At 42.1% G+C, this 16,064-nt stretch overlaps 1 protein-coding gene across 2 annotated transcripts; it reads right to left on the bottom strand.

Moving 5' to 3' along the window:
• Window positions 1-549: 549 nt before the first annotated feature.
• On the bottom strand, window positions 550-15,759 carry srek1 (splicing regulatory glutamine/lysine-rich protein 1). 2 transcript variants are annotated; one of them, XM_048258967.1, is made up of 12 exons: window positions 15,502-15,755; window positions 14,671-14,804; window positions 11,585-11,841; window positions 11,115-11,285; window positions 10,629-10,807; window positions 8,084-8,214; window positions 6,429-6,552; window positions 5,742-5,849; window positions 5,006-5,143; window positions 4,822-4,893; window positions 3,935-4,061; window positions 550-2,225 (listed from the first exon to the last, which is right to left on the bottom strand). In XM_048258967.1, exons 1-12 carry the CDS (start codon window positions 15,627-15,629, stop codon window positions 2,061-2,063), a joined length of 1,734 nt encoding a protein of 577 aa, XP_048114924.1. In that variant the 5' UTR covers window positions 15,630-15,755; the 3' UTR covers window positions 550-2,060. The 2 variants fall into 2 exon arrangements, with proteins under 2 accessions (XP_048114924.1, XP_048114926.1); XM_048258969.1 differs by having other exon boundaries at window positions 2,059-2,225; window positions 5,037-5,143; window positions 15,502-15,759.
• Between the last annotated feature and the right edge of the window lie 305 nt (window positions 15,760-16,064).

Here is a 16,064-nt window from a genome sequence, read left to right as displayed (position 1 = left end):
ATACATATGTATATGTGTGGATAATATTGTTTTTGAAGCATTGAAATGTTAATTGTATTGTTAATTGCATTGATATATAATTGTATATAATTGATAATACTTACATTGCTTATTGACCTGGGGGTTATTCCAAATACATGGTTTAGTGACAAACCTGGGTAAGTTAACTCAGATAAGTGGTAAACCTCCTAAAAAAAAGAGCTGTATGGCTTCATTCTCCTAACAAAACAATGTCATAGGGCTGTTGTAGGTTTACCACTTACTCAGAGTTAACTTCCAGGTTTGTCACTAAACCACGCACTTCACTGCAAAAAATAAAAAGTGTACTTATTTGTACAGTCTAGGGCACTGGCAGAATAATGTACTGAATAAATAACATACAGAAACGACTATAAAACAGTAGTGCAGTTTGAAAAAGTGCCTTTTCACCCATCCACAAATGAGTAAAACGTCTTTGACCTTGAGTACAATGTCAACAAGAGCAGGACAACACAAACAAATTCAAAGACTAAAATCTCATATTTAAAAAGACCATGTTAAAAAAGGAGGTACTGCTTTAAAGCAAAGCCTCTTTATTACATTTTAAGTAAACTCCATTCTGTAAATAGACAGTATTTCTTCATGTTTTTCAAAATGACAGTTAAAGAGAATCACAAATCAGCAAAGCCCAAGATGCTTATATCTGTACTACACCATGTTTACCTCTGGGGAAGTCCCTGTCTTAGTAGCCAACGACCATGACCTCATTTTTAAAATGACAGACAACGAGATGCACTGACAACAGCATTAATGGTTTCTGCATTTAAAAGACAAATAAATGAAACGTTCTGCTGAAAGTTGAGTGTGTTTGATCCGAGCTTTTTCATGCCGTTTTAATACAATTTGTCTTTAAAATGTCTCTATTTCTCACGTGAGTGGAGCTTGTGTGCTCCCATTCTTTGAGTGTTCAGTTTGAGTTTTCCAAGATCTGCCATGGCCCCCGATATCACACCAGTGGAGCCAAGCCCACTGTTCTGCTTCTCAAACCAATCAGGTACAACAGGTAGCAAGAGTGCAGTAGTACGATAACATCAGGGCTATAGACTGACAACCTGACTAACTCAACACAATACTGAATAGAAAAAAAAATAGATTAGTACAGAAAAACGCATTTAAAAAAAAAACGTTTGGAGATCAGGGGACCTTTACAGTCTATCAGTCAAGATGAAAGAGCCCCTCTCAAATTTGGGATGGAAACAAACAAACCTTAAACTACGGCCCTCTATCTTTATGTATGCTAGAATATATGCATTTTAAAAACTCGTGTTATTTTTCATAACTTTTTTATAGCAGTATATTATATTATACAATCTTGGTCTAGGCACTTTTTCCTTCCATAAATGTACGCCATTTTTGTCAACATATATATTCAGATATATATTTTTTTTTTTTTCGTGAATAAGCCTCTTCATGTTGACAGTCTGGAGACCTGGCCAGCCGATGACTTATAAAGGTTTTGTCTGAAGTTCTGAGAACACCATTCTGTTTCAAAACACTGAAAAAAAAAACTCAGACTTCATTTCAACATTTGATTTCAACACAGACTAAATATCTGTCAAGCAGAGAACCACATAGAGTCAGTTACAGTAAAAAAGGACAAACACAACAAGGGGTAAAGCCAAATATATCGAATCAATGATCCTCAGGAAAACACACTCTTGCTCATATACACGCACGCACACACACGCAACACACACACACACTTAGAATGAAAGTGGGGGAAATAAAACTAAAACATGGAAAAAAACACGTCAATGTTTCATACAGTAAAGTTCTACTCATTAACAAAAAAGCTGTACATTTTCAGGTCCATTTTCCCCATATGAATATCATATGACAAGGAGAGGATTTCACAGCAGCAAGAAGCTTTGGGAAGGAGGACAGGAGAGGAGGCCGCTTCTAACGATTCTTACAGGGGCATCGTCAGTACACTTCTACGGGACAAAGCAAGGGACCGAGCACTTCACAAGGAGTCGCAGGGAACTTCTGTCTGAGTTTGTGCATGTGTGTGTTTATGTATTTCACGCAGTTGCCTCCGCCACAGGCAACTCGTCATCGTCGTCATCACCCCCGTTTCGGCTTCTGTAGCTGCCATTGTGCTGTGCTGGCGGCGACACATCCTCGCTGCCTGACCCAGATGCGTCGCTCTCGTACTCCTTCTCCTCATTGTCGTAGTCACACTCCACCTGGAACAAACCATCACACCATACGCACACAAATCTTAGAACTTGTCTTTTAGACAGATCTTAGACAAGTCCTTAGACCCAACAAGGACCTACTTAAAGCATCAGCTACTAAAAACAGTCTATTACAGACGAAAACAACGTTTTTTTTTTATGTTTTATTTTGTATGACAGAAACACACAAAAAGAGTCTGGAACAGGACCTTTAATGGTTATGAGCTAACGTGAGTTCAGTCATGAATCTCTTCAGGCGTTACGTGACAGATCATCAATGCAGCGGAAGGGGAAACAGGCAAAACAGAACTTGGAGATAAGCATCAACCAGCACAGACAGACAGACCTTTTAAAAGTGATTGTGGTGAATGCTTTTTATTGTTGTATTCTTTAATTTTTTCTCCACATTCTCTTTCCCCTCACAACTAGGTCACTTACCACCATCTAACACAACTGACATTGACCTTACATTTGAAATGAGGCCATGAGATAGAATCAGGAGACCCAAATCAGACCGGTAAATCTCATACTTGGGTGAGCCACACAGAAATGTACTGGAGAAAAAGTTATAGTGAAACATACTGGGGTGCTATCACTCCAAAGACAGAAACTGATTAAAGGAATGGATGTGACCATGGTACAAGGTGATTAAATCATGGTCAGTTTGATTTTATTTATATACTGCAAAAAAAATAGCCCGGGCTTTTATTCTCCAAAATCGCCGAACTGCAATGGCTTATATTTGTTTTTAAGTATATTTTTTTGAGCTTTTTATGCCTTTAATGAGAGGACAGTGGAGAGTGACAGGAAGTGAATGGGAGAGAGAGCAGGGGTGGGATCCGGAAAGGACCACGGGACGGGAATCGAACGTACGGAACGTACGAGTCACCGGCGTACGGTGCAGGTGCCCCAGCCAGTTGCGCCACAGCTGGGGCTGCAATGGCTTGTATTTGAAACAAGCGTCTGTATGAGACAGGCTTCAATTACGGATCATTCATTAAGTGTTGAGATGTTGCTCATTGAGTGTTAGAGATAACAGAGATAACGATCCAAATAGCGGGGAGAGCCGGGTGGATGAAACACGTTTTAATCAATCGTAATTTACAAATCGTACCACAATGAAAACGAATATTTTGTAACAAGCAACCTACATCCATCATCAGTCAAATTCAGTTGCATGTTCAGCCCTGAACAAAACCGTTAAGGAATTATTTAAGTAAAGGTGGGACGTTCATAATGTTTAATTCGCCCCTCCTGGTCGGGACGAATGAAACAGCATGAAGAACAAATGAAACATACACTGTCGCCAATGGCCTCTATTTGAGACCGGCTTTTATCCAAACCTGTAAAGACAGTTTCCCATTGACACTGTATCAACCCTGGGCTGGTCAATGGGTTGAGACATACTCCTGCTTTAGGCAGGGATCACACTGACTAGTGGCAAGCGGCAGATTTCTTATTGTTCACAATGGTTCGGCAGTGGAACATTTGGAGCGGCAGCGTTGCACTAGCGGCAAACAATTTGAGCGTTGAACTTGGTTCAACTTTCAAAGCGTAACGCGAGGCTCGTTAATGTTCAGTTTAGGCAATAGAACGTAAACTGTTTGGGTAACTTCGGAACAAGATAGAACTTATTAAAGGTCCGGGCGTTGCTTTACGCTTTACGGCTGTCAATTCGTTATTTCCAATGTGATCCCGCCTAAGTGCGCTTCTCTCACCTGAGTGTGCTTGGCCTTGCCATCTTGTCTGTCTTTGTCTCGGGTGCTCATCCTCCGGGAGGTCGAGCGCACCCTCCGCTCCCTGCTGCTGTCTCTAGTCTTCTCCCGCTTCTTGTCCTTCTTTCCTCTGGTAGAAAACAAGCAGAGAAGACACTACGACATTACAACAGTGTATGATTAATGGCTAAGGAACAAGCTGGACATCGACCAGGTGCATGCCTTGGTGTCCAAAGCAAAGACCTTGACCCTCTCCTCTTCACCATTTACATTACTCCCCCTGGATCAAATTATTCGTCACCACAGTCTCAGCTTCCACTGCTACGCTGATGATACCCAACTGTACCCATCATCACCAAACCCTCCACTCATCTTCCACCTGGACCACTCATCAACTGTCTGCAAGAACTTAAAACCCAGATGACCTCTAATCTTCAAACTGAATAGCAATAAAATTGAGCTCATGGTGGTAACTCCTAAGCCACTGCTCAGGAAGGTTGGGGATCTTCTCCTGAATGCGGATGGCTGCCCCATCGCCCCATCCCCCGAAGTCCACAACCTGGGCATCATCCTGGACCCTACCTTGTCATTCCAATCCCACATTAAAAAAACACACACACACACACACACACACACACACTTACTACCACCCCTTCTTGTAAAGCAACCTTAAGAAAGGCGCTATATAAAACTAATTTATTATTTTATTTAATTATTATTATTATTATAATAAGGAAGGCTAAACATTGCTGAGTTGAGTAGTAAAATGGATGAGTATGGTCTCAGGGCTTGAGATGAAACATTTGTCTTTATGCATTTTTTCTAAACATTAAAAATTTCCTTAGGCATATGTGTCTGTAATCTAACAGTGTTCCATCACCAGGTCTTACCTCTTTGGTGTTGGGGATTTGGCTTTCCTTCTCGGGGACCTGGATCGAGTTTGGCTTCGTTTCCTGTATCCTCTGAAAAAAACATTTAGCAACATTTATGAAAACATACTTATTTTGACCAAAAGTAATCATATAAAAAGAAGGTACTGGGGTTATGCCTCTTCTCCCCTTCAATTCCCTTAACCTGATTGTGCTGTGTGATCTCCGGGACCCACTATAGCTTTTCGGAGGAGTCCTCAAGCGTTTCTCCTTCCGCCAGTCATCCCTGTCCCAGTCGTCATCTTTATTCCGCCCTCTACCGTCCTTCTCTTTCCGTCTGTCCCTAAGGCAAGACATTTGGAAGTGTTGTCACAATGAGATGAACTGATGTACTCTATGTTGTCCCACATCACTTGAGAATCATAATAACAACTCGTCTAGAGACTATTCAGTACGTATCAACGTTCATCAAGTAAGTTAATTTCATTCAACATTAGTTTCATTTCTGACCAAGAATATTTCTTGCTTTTCAGCAATGCCTTAAAACACTAGTAATAGCAAATGAATGCCAAGAAATAATCGCTTTGACGTAATGTCAACAAAGCTCATTTTCTGTGTTGCCCAGATAGCCACTAAAGTTAGCATGCTAACCAGCCAGCCCCAGATGGCCTCTCGTGTAAAAACACTTTGCACTGTAAGAGGGTTTCCATTCAGATTTCTTATTAGAATAGTTAAAATGTGCATTAACAAGTTGGATAGAAACCCACTTTGCACTGAATACAAAGCCAGTCAATGGAAGAATGCTGTCATGAACACATTGGCAAACTCAGGACTCAAAGTCAAATCCTACATGCTACACAAACCGCTTTAAAAAATGTCCAAACTAAAAACTAATGACACTAACAAACTAGACAGAATTGAGCTTGAGCAGCATGGCAGACCTGGAGCGGCTGCGGCTATGCCTCCTGTCTCGAGAGCAAGAGCGCCTCCTGTGGGAGCCACGCGAGCTTTGCGAGTCCCCATGGCGCGATCTCTGGGACGTTCTACTCCTGAGAAAGAGAAAAACACCAAAATGATCAGTATTGGGGTTTTTCGGCAGTTGTAGAGCTCCCAAGAGTTGCTATATATATAGATTTAACTCTGCCGTTGTAAATAGCCTACTTCTCGTGGCTTGTTATACCCTGTAACAACAGGCAAAAACTATCTCCAAAGAGCTATATCTACTGACAAGACTCAATCCCGATTCTCGCAAGATGTCTTCGGGTCGACTTTTCTTGAAGCTGCATGGCTGGTTCTCTCGTTAGCGACTCGCTACAGCTATCTTGTATGGCTATGCTAAGTAAACAATTCCCCTATTACAAGTTTGTTTACCATCAAATTGGCTTCATAAAGGTTATATTAAGGTGAATATCTTGCATAGTGTACCTTTAAACCCTTTTTTGCCTTGTAGTCTGCATTAACAAATGAAAGAGTTAACAGAACTACCAAGCCAAGTCTTCAGATTCATATCTCAAAACTATTTTACGATGAAGACTATAGGACTAAAAATCTAATTGAACAAATACGCTAGTTCAGATTTCAGACTTCATCTCCACCACCTCCTCTTCATCCCACCCAGCTCATCCTACCTCTGTCTGGAGCGTGAGCGCCTCCTTCTGGAACGGGACCGCGAACGAGTACGGGACCTGGACCGGGACCGAGAACGGGACCTCCTGGAACGTCTGGAGCGGCTGGAGGAGCGCTTTTCATCGGCTACAAACATGTCAACAGTCAAACCATCACACACAAACAAAACAACCATGTAGCACACTAGCGCTGTCTGAAACTGTCATAGTTATAGCTAGTTAGAGCAGAGACTTTCTAATGAGGAGATACAGCACTCAAAAAATCCTCCATAGAAATGCATGGGGTTAGTTTGTAACGCCAATATAGCAGTTGTCTACACATACCCCACTCTTACCGCGGCAAAACGTTAACATGTGAATACATTGAGCCAATCCTGTGTTGTGTTGTGAATATATTGAGCCAATCATGTGGTGTGTTGTGAAGACATTATGCCAATCATGTGTTGTGATCTCGCCGCTGGAGCAAGATTGGTGTCGTGAAGCCTTGCGCACGCGCATTTCTGCCGAAATAGATGCCCGATAAGTGCCTAAAAAGCGTTGCAATATGGCCGCCAAGTGGAGGGACTTGCCTAAAAGGACTTTGGTTAGAGTCATAGTCAGTCATATGGTTTTCAAAAGTGACTTACAATATATTACATTAAAAAAAGTAATAGAGTGGTGGCATGGAAACTGTCTGTGTATTAGGTTGGGGTGATATGATTTCATTCGATTTTCGGTCTTTTTTTAATATTTATAATGTGACACCCCCTAGTATCAGGTAACTGATCTGTTGGTCCATAGATAAAATGTCAATCACATTAAGAGCCTGTTCCGGATTCTATGAGCACAGAAATCTATAGCAGGGTGGAGCAGTAATGGCTAGGGTGACAGTAAGGGAGTGTTAGACGTTTGACGCACCGGAACGGTAGCGCGACAACGTGACGTCAAAATGACGTACATCTTGCTGGCGCGCCAGGATTTTAGCCAGGTAGTGCGAGGTAGCGCACCACTCATTTTTTTTCAGACGAGCGCGACAAAGCGGAAACAGGAAGATGGACTAGTTCGAGGGCAAGCGAGAGTTGCAGAGTTTTGTTACAGTCGTGAATTTTTAATAGTTTGCTGGATAAGTTAACAAAGTTACCAGCGAGAGTTGCAACACATGGAATTAAGAGGAAAGAATAGAAACGATTTATTTTCAAACAAAGGATATCTATTAAGGCCTGAACAAAATCTCTTTCCATTTCAGGAAATTACACAAACCTAGCCAGCTGCTAGCTAGCTAGCCAGCTAAACTAAACTGTTTAAATTATTAAAATTTCCCTCGCGATAGTAGAAGTATCTATCTATATATCCATCAATCTATCTATCTATCTATCTACCTGTGCGCACACCTTGGAAACTAGATGATAATGATGGTGGTAGTTGTGAATAGTAGCAACCAAAGTCTGAAGCACCATCATCACAGAAGCTAGCTACTAGTGTTTCTTACTGCAGCTTCTTCTGCTGTGTAACGTAGTTAGCGTTAATCTTTTCACAACAGCGACACCTCTGTTCAGGAGAATATTGCAACTAGTGTTGCAACCACCACGCGCGAGTATAAATGGTTACGGCGCTTCTGTGACATCACATTGTCGCGCTCCAGGTCGGGTGCGTCGAGTATAGTATGTGGCGCACTTTACCTGGCTCGATGGCAGCAGCGATGGTGGACTGGGCCTCACGGACTCTCTTCATCACATCCTCCAGCTCTTTGGCTGCTGCCTGGGGAGTGAGCTCTGGGGGTTTTACAATGGCGTTGTTGGAATGGTTGATCCTGTGGAAAGTCACAAGGAAATGTACAAAAATGTACAAGGAAATGTATTACATTTATATAACGTATTCATTTAGCAGACGCTTTTATCCAAAGTGACTTACAGAGTGAGAAATAACAGAGGAGACCCTAGGTAGGAATTACAACTGTTTCAGTAAATACTATTACTAGTGGATAAAAGTACAGACATTATAAGCACTAGATGTAAACAAATCAGTCACAGTACCGAGACAAAGCAATAGCCAAGTCTTGCAATACTTTAAAGAAAAGCTGAGCAGCCAAGAACAATTGCACTCACACCATCACAGACAACAAAATTATTATTTGCACTACCATCATGACACACACTTCATAGAGCACCTAACCACTGCATACTGAATCACAGGGTTAGTCCCTGCCCTGTTACTGCAAGTGACTCATGGTTATACATCCCTCAGTACATTCATGTGGATCTTTGATTTAAAGGTTGTATCAGCTAGCCTGATGAGCCAGACCCACAATAAAATGTAGGGTCTGGGCACCATTCGCAGTGCTCAGTCCGAGAGGCGGGATAATCGGTTGTCTTTCAAATTCCCTCTGCACGCAATTAGACAGCGCTATGAGTCCCATGCGTTTCCCACCAGCGGAGCTAGTTGGCTAGTTCAAACTTTTGCCAACTTAATAAAAGCTTAACTCGTGTCACACTGTTCGCCAACAGCAACATCCATCTTATTTGTTTTCAAGCAGCAGGGATGTGAGAGAGAGGCTTTGCAACCCCCAACTCACATTTAAGGGATGGGCGTGTCCAGAAAACTCCAGTTGTTGAAGGGTTGGCAGACAACAAATAGCTCTCGAGTTTTAAGTGATAAAGGTGCAGGTTTATTTAAAGTGCGCAGGTGCAATATATGAAATAACAAACAAACAAAAATACTTTGAAAAAGAAAACAAAACCGGCCATCATAGGCGTTCCAAACTCTCACTGTATACAGCCTCACAGCAAGCTGACGCAGTACTCTGCCATTCCAAACAACTCCCCATTCCACTCTTTCTTTCTCCCTTAAATAGGCCTACCAATCAAAAGTGAATTGGTAGAGCTCACTGTCCAACAGGGTGTAATACATGAGGAATGACTATGGACCTTTTCCATACAGATACATAACATATGACATAACACATAATTTTACCATACAAAGTACATAAATGGCCACACATATACTTTACATACAGACAGGGACTTTACATGCAACAATCATAACAAATAATAACAAACTAATTAAACACACGCCAACTAGCCACCCCCGCGCCAAATAACCCACTTTCCACTGTCCCGGGACAGTGAATAAGGAACTGGCTCCAATGCGGTTCGTGTTTCCCCAGGGGACCAGTATTCGGACGCAGACAGTCGGCAAACAAGATGCGTGAGTGTTGTGTATGTTTCAGAAGTGATGTTATTGTTACTACGGAATGAACAATGGAGCTGAATCAGTGGGTACCTCACTGTTCGCTATGTATGTTGATAAATAAATGTAGTAGACTTAACTGACATGCATTGTGGTTGTTTTAAACGTAATGTTTGTAGCGGTCGCTAGCACGGTAGGCTTTGAAACGCCGCCGGTCGGTGTATGTGATGCACTTCGGGAACTGTATGCGTTTATCAGTGTAAATGCTATGTGGGAGCTATGTGTAGGGAATTAAGGTTTACTAACGGTGGGACCCGTGAAAGCGAGACCTTCGCTTTTCACAAGGGAATTCAAGCCAAACAGTTGCAACTCTGCCATCAATCATTATGTTAAGCCCGCCTAACGACATACGATTTGACTGGCCTGATAGAAGTTTAATTTTTTGAGCTCACAAGCCAACGGAGAGTTGCTAGACTAGCCCTGGCAGCAAATGTAATTTGCTGCCGCTAGGGTGCGTCTAGATTTCTAGGCTATGTATCAGCAATTTCAGGTCCAAAAAAAGGCCCAAACATAAATGATAACATTCATCCAATCTTTCCTAACGATCCACTAGCTGCCTGCCCTATAAGCAGGCCGTCAAAAAAACACATTTCTGTAGGCAGCCTAGGCTCCGAGAGCTGTACACAAAAACAATTGCTACCAACAAGTGTTGGCAACCACTCAAAGGCAAAATAAAGTGTTCCAACCAATAACCGATGAGATGCGCGATTAGGAGAGTTTCAATTGCACGGGAGGCAGATGGAGGGAGTAGTGAGCTAGCTCTCTGTTTTGTTTGAACATCAACAGAAGTGACGTTACCCCACAATCGTTGATACAACCTTTAATATCTTTTACAATCCATATGAGTCATGAGGATTTGTTATTTTATCATTCTGTGTATGTTGTAGTGTATTTTGTGTGTGATGTCTTGAATTTCCGCTTGGGGATCAAGAAAGTATCTATCTATCTGAATGACTGATTCTATGACAATGTACTTACTTTAGTGGTCTGTCTCCAAACATTACTCCGTTGAAGGTCAAGGCCCTGGCGACGGAGTCCTGGTCAGCGAACTCCACGAAAGCGAAACGCGTGGGCTGTGTCTCATCGCCGGCCATACGCACAAACTTCACGTCGCCAACCTGCTTGAAGTACTCCAGTAGCTGCTCAGCAGTGGTCGTCTGTATAGGCAAGCCAAAGAGATAACAATGCTGTTAAATCAGGTCTCAAGTCTATGTTATGATGAAGGACCAAATAACTGAAATCATAAATCATATCTCAGTTGCTTCAGATTTGTGTTTGACCCAGTGGCACCACTTACTTCTGTGTTGCAGTACAACTGCCTAATGAATCCACAAAGGCTGCAAAGAACTATCTAAGGTCTTGGAAGGAAAAAAGCTTTGCATATTGTCTTTGTTCCCATCACCATCCCTTAGTCTACATTTACATAAAACAAGACAAGGACATTCAAAGGCAGGATCCACTCACCTGAGAGTTCAGGTTACCCACGTAGACAGTCCTCCTTATCTCATCGATTTTAGAAGGATCCACATTCCCCATGATGGGAGGCTGCGACACACCCCCAAGGGCACCGAGAGAAGTGTCCAATACAGCTGGCAGCGCAGCCAGGGTTGCCACCGGGGGGAGACTCACTGAGCGCTACCCACAGCCCCAGAAAAACACAACTGTTAATAGTTTGATCAGACAAATCAGATCAATAATATTATAGCAGTCCATGCCAAGGTCTTTTCTTTTATGTGTGATTAGATGCAGTAATGTTATCCTTATAATTAAAGCCATCCTTAACAGCCAGGTACACACACAATCCTAATTCTTGCCCAACAAAAGCCCTTTTCACCCTTACCACTATCAGTGCATGGAAATATGTATAAATGAATTGATAAGCAAATAACAAACAAAAAGAACAAACAAATAAACAAACAAAAACAAACACATACATTCGGGGATGGGGTGGGGATGGGCAGGAGCCCCCCTCCACTAGTTAGGAGCCCCCCTCCGCCACTAGGTAGGAGCCCCCCGGTTGCACTGGGCAGGAGTCCTCCTGTTCCACTGGGCAAGAGCCCGCCTCCTCCACTGGGCAAGAGCCCGCCTCCTCCACTGGGCAAGAGCCCGCCTCCTCCACTGGGTAGCAGGTTGGTCACTGGAGTGCTGGGCGCCAAAAGCGAGAGTGCCTTGGCCTCTTCCGGAATCTTCCCTGCAGGTCAAGAGCACAGGCATTAGCGTGCGACACTGGAAGAGGCTTGAGTCACCCCCCAATTCTTCTGTCTGCTCTACTGACTGCACTGACAGAGAGTGACAGAGAGAGAGAGAGAAAACAAGAACCACCCTCCTACATCCCAAAACTCTATTGGCTGAGGTTTACTAGTGTAATACCTGTGTTGCCCTACGAGCTGAAAAATGTCCAATTATTGTCATTAAGCCTCAATTTTTGTGTTTTTTGACTATTTTTTAAAATAATATTCCAGACAGAAACGTTCGACAATGGCTTTCAAAGATACTGTCTGCACCTAACGCTTTCCTCAGCCAGTTAACATAAACACAAATCACTACTTTACATTTTTTCCTTGTCCCAAAAGAAAATCTGGATTGCCTTCGTTACCACACATACCACAAAAATAAAAACAAAAAAAATAGATCAAAACAAACGTGGAGAATGAGTTGAACACTTGGAGGATAAGGGTCACCTGTACTGGAAACTTATTGGTCATGACCCATGCGATATCACGCATGGGCGCTTTTCTCCATGGGGCGATCGTTTCGCAGTGTTGGATAGGGGGTGTGCAACACAAGACAACCGTTCATGTTGGCTGCGTCACTAATAGCACACAGAACATCAGATACAGAAAAGAAGAACATTTTTAAAGAGCCGTTGGTGGAAGGGTTTCGGAAAATGTCCCCCCAAAATCTGTAGTTAAAAAAAGCAAAGAAAGAGAAAAAAAGGAAAGAATAGGATATCTTTTAGCCCTAACTCGTCAGTTATCCTTGAACGACAGAAGAGAGTATGGTAGTTGACGTACTACAAACTAAAGAGTTTGTTTTTTAGCGGTGATGAATTGCTACCACAGCATTGGCTTTGAGTGGAATTAGGAATTGAAAAGCTAACAACATGACAAGTTGGGGCTTAAGAAGAATCGCATCTAAACAAACTCAACTAGAGCAACAGGAGCAGTTGGAGGACTTGTACCACTCTATCTCCCATACCCCTGGGACTAAATTAGAACCATATAGCAAGAGAAAGATCATGCAATCGATCAACCTGGATGTGTCAAGACAAAACATTCTGTTTAAAAAAAGTGCAAACCATCATGTGGAAATGTTGTCCCTAACACCAAAGTGAGTTCCAAACTGTTAACAATATCCTACCACAGTATATTTACAAAAGAATGTAGCGAATGCTTCTTAAACGTGGGATTATCTATAACTCTGATAAAATAAAGTGCAACCTCCTTTTCGCTAACAGTTTTAACAGAAATAAATAGAGAAATTGAGAAAGAGAGAGAGAAGGAGCGAGGTAGAATAGATAGATGGAAAGAGAGATATAGAGAGAGACAGAACAGAGTGGATTAGTCATCTCTTAGAAGCCCAGGTACGACTCAAACACCCACCCTGTGGACTAGGGGTGCCAAGTTAACCTAGACAGCATTTTGAAAAAAAAAAAAAAAATAGAAACACGATAAAGGTTGCATCGATGGGGTCAGGGGAATCGGGATTGGAACAGTAGGGGGGAGGGGGTTGGAGAGGGAGAGATAGAGAGGGGGACAGAAAGAGAAAACAGAGGGAGGGAAAAAAAAAAAAAAAAACAATGAAGAGAGTAATATGCAACAGAGCTGTCTGTACCATAGGCAAACAAGGGACAACATGACAGAGAAGAGAGATAGAGTGAGAGAGAGAGAAAAAAATAACAAAATAAACAAATAAACAAAAGAAAATAAAATAGAGACAAGGTGTCCATCTTGGAAGGTTCAGCAGCTATTCTCCTGGTCACATCCCCCCCTTGAAGGCTGCGCTGGCCCCAGCGGGGATAGTGGCTTGGAAAACAATGCCTGACTCAGGCTAGTGTAGTGTAACAGCTGGGCCAGTCTAGTCATCTGATATGCACACATAATCACACAGAAAAAACACACAAAACCAAATTAATAAACTCAGTAGCGATCCAGCAGCACCAACTCACGAGGACAAGCATTTCAGGGGAGTAAAGTAATGACAACTAGGTGATATTTTGTTTGTTGTTGTTGTTGTTGTTGTTGTTGTTGAGGTTGTGGTGGTTTTCTGAGTTTTTTAAACACAATATGCAATTGTTGTTCCGACAGAAAATCAGAGGTATTAAAAAAAATTATAATGAAAAGAGAAAAAAGATGAGGTTAGCTACATGTTTTGCAATGCGTTACCCTCACCAAGTCTTTAAACACAATTGTCTGCCTGTCTAACCCAAACAAACTTCTCATTACATTACAGATAGTACAGAAAAAAATTACTCTGACCTTGGAGATAATATAACAGGAGAGTAATCCACAAGCTAAGGTTTAACTATACCGGTCCATCTACTTTCCGACAGCTGGTAGAGTCCTTTCATACTGATGTGCCTTTTGTGCTGGGATTAAAAAATCCAATCATAGAATATATGAGGTAGAGGTGATAATTGTCTATGGTTGAACTATTGTTTGTCCCTCGTTAGTTCAACTAAGGTCACACTACACTCTACAGCGACTAGTTGTCTGTGCATTGTGTGCAAAGAAAAAAAAACAAAAGCTATGGTCAATGATCCCATCTCTTGGTACTCATTTCTGACCATACATAGGTTGCCTCAGACACAGGGAAAAAACAGACCAAACATCCACAGAGATGAACAAGCCATGTCTCTGCTTGCTCCATAATGTTTGATATGCTCAAGGAGTGAGTTGATAGAGAGATCTAGAGCAAAAGTAGATAATATCACTGTTTCAGAGATTTAAAGTTCAACATATTTATTAGATGGGTAAGGCATAAACCCCATACTAGGCCACAGCATAACAGATATACTCACCCTCTGCGCATGGCACAACGATCAGAGCTCTGTCAATAAACACAGTGTTGGTTAAATGTTGTGCCACACCAACACTGGAAGGATCTCGATACTTTATGTAACACACTTTGGATGAAAAAGACAGTGGGGCATTGCTGGAAAAAAATAAGAAACGATGTGATTAGGACTTATGTTACAGAAGCAATTGTTATGCAATTATTCTGTGCACACATGCGTTGATTATCATCATTACCTAAACTGAATAAAAGTTGAACATTGTATGAATGTCATCCTGAACTTCTGAGAAGAAGAATGTAAACTAACGTAAATCAGCTGGCTTTTCTCAGTTATTTCGTATAATGACTCAGACAAGGAGAGCTCAATACTTTCAAGTCTGCCTCATTCAAATATCAGAACATCAACGTGAAATTGTTCAAATCGATGCAAAGTGAAGCCTGCAAACTAACCTTGGTAACGTTACCCCTGAGCAATACCAATCGCTGACATAGGTTCAGTGAGTGTGATCGAACACAACTACCATAATTTGAGTATGACACGATATCTTTCTGTGATTTATTTAATGGATTTCAAGGGCATAACGTCAACGTAAACAGACAGTAAGCTATGGGGTAGCACTGCAATACTTCGTTAGAAAACCAACCAGCTAGCTAACGTTAACGTTACATGGCTGGGGTTAGCTACTGGACACGATACGTTAACGTTACAGTCACAGCGTGTGTAATATTAAATTGAACTAACGTTACATAAGCAATTAGTGAGTACGGCTTTGGATATATTACAGTCGTTGAGTCAGTCATTTTCATTCTACTATGGCGCTATCGACACACTTACTCGGGGGGATATAGGCGCAACTCTTCGATGTCACCGAGAAAGCCAAAAAGAGTCCGCATTTGCTCGCTGTTTACAGCTGATGACAGATTAGTTATCTGTATTACGGCGGTGCCTGGTATTCCGCTCATTCTTAGGACGCAGGATTAATACAGACACACCTTTCACAAAATATTTGAAGAATAAAAGTAACCTTGCTAACTAGCTAATATTGCATGAGCTTCTGGCGAAAATGCTGCCAGACCCAATGGTAAGGAAGAGGCCACTTGCAAGACATCACAACTCAGAACTGCGCCTCTAACGGGCTGGAGGTTTAGAACTAGAGGTTTTACTATCGTCTATCTAGCAGTCCCCAAACTACAGCCCGCGGCCCGCCACCTCATTTTGGGTGGCCCCCCAAAACATGTCCGTAGTATATAGCATCTGTCCCGCACGGGAGTACAACATCGTCAAACTAAAACCTCCGCAATTTCCCTCATTCATTCTCTATGACGAGTCTTAACAGTACACATGTAATACTCTTTTTGTCCACCGGTGGTTGTTTTGGCGCTGTTTTGCGTTTGCCA

This window comes from Alosa alosa, chromosome 12 (assembly GCF_017589495.1).
Source record: "Alosa alosa isolate M-15738 ecotype Scorff River chromosome 12, AALO_Geno_1.1, whole genome shotgun sequence".
NCBI lineage: Eukaryota > Metazoa > Chordata > Actinopteri > Clupeiformes > Clupeidae > Alosa > Alosa alosa.
Note: the sequence above shows the minus strand (reverse complement) of the source record. Positions and strands in the feature narration are given on the sequence as shown.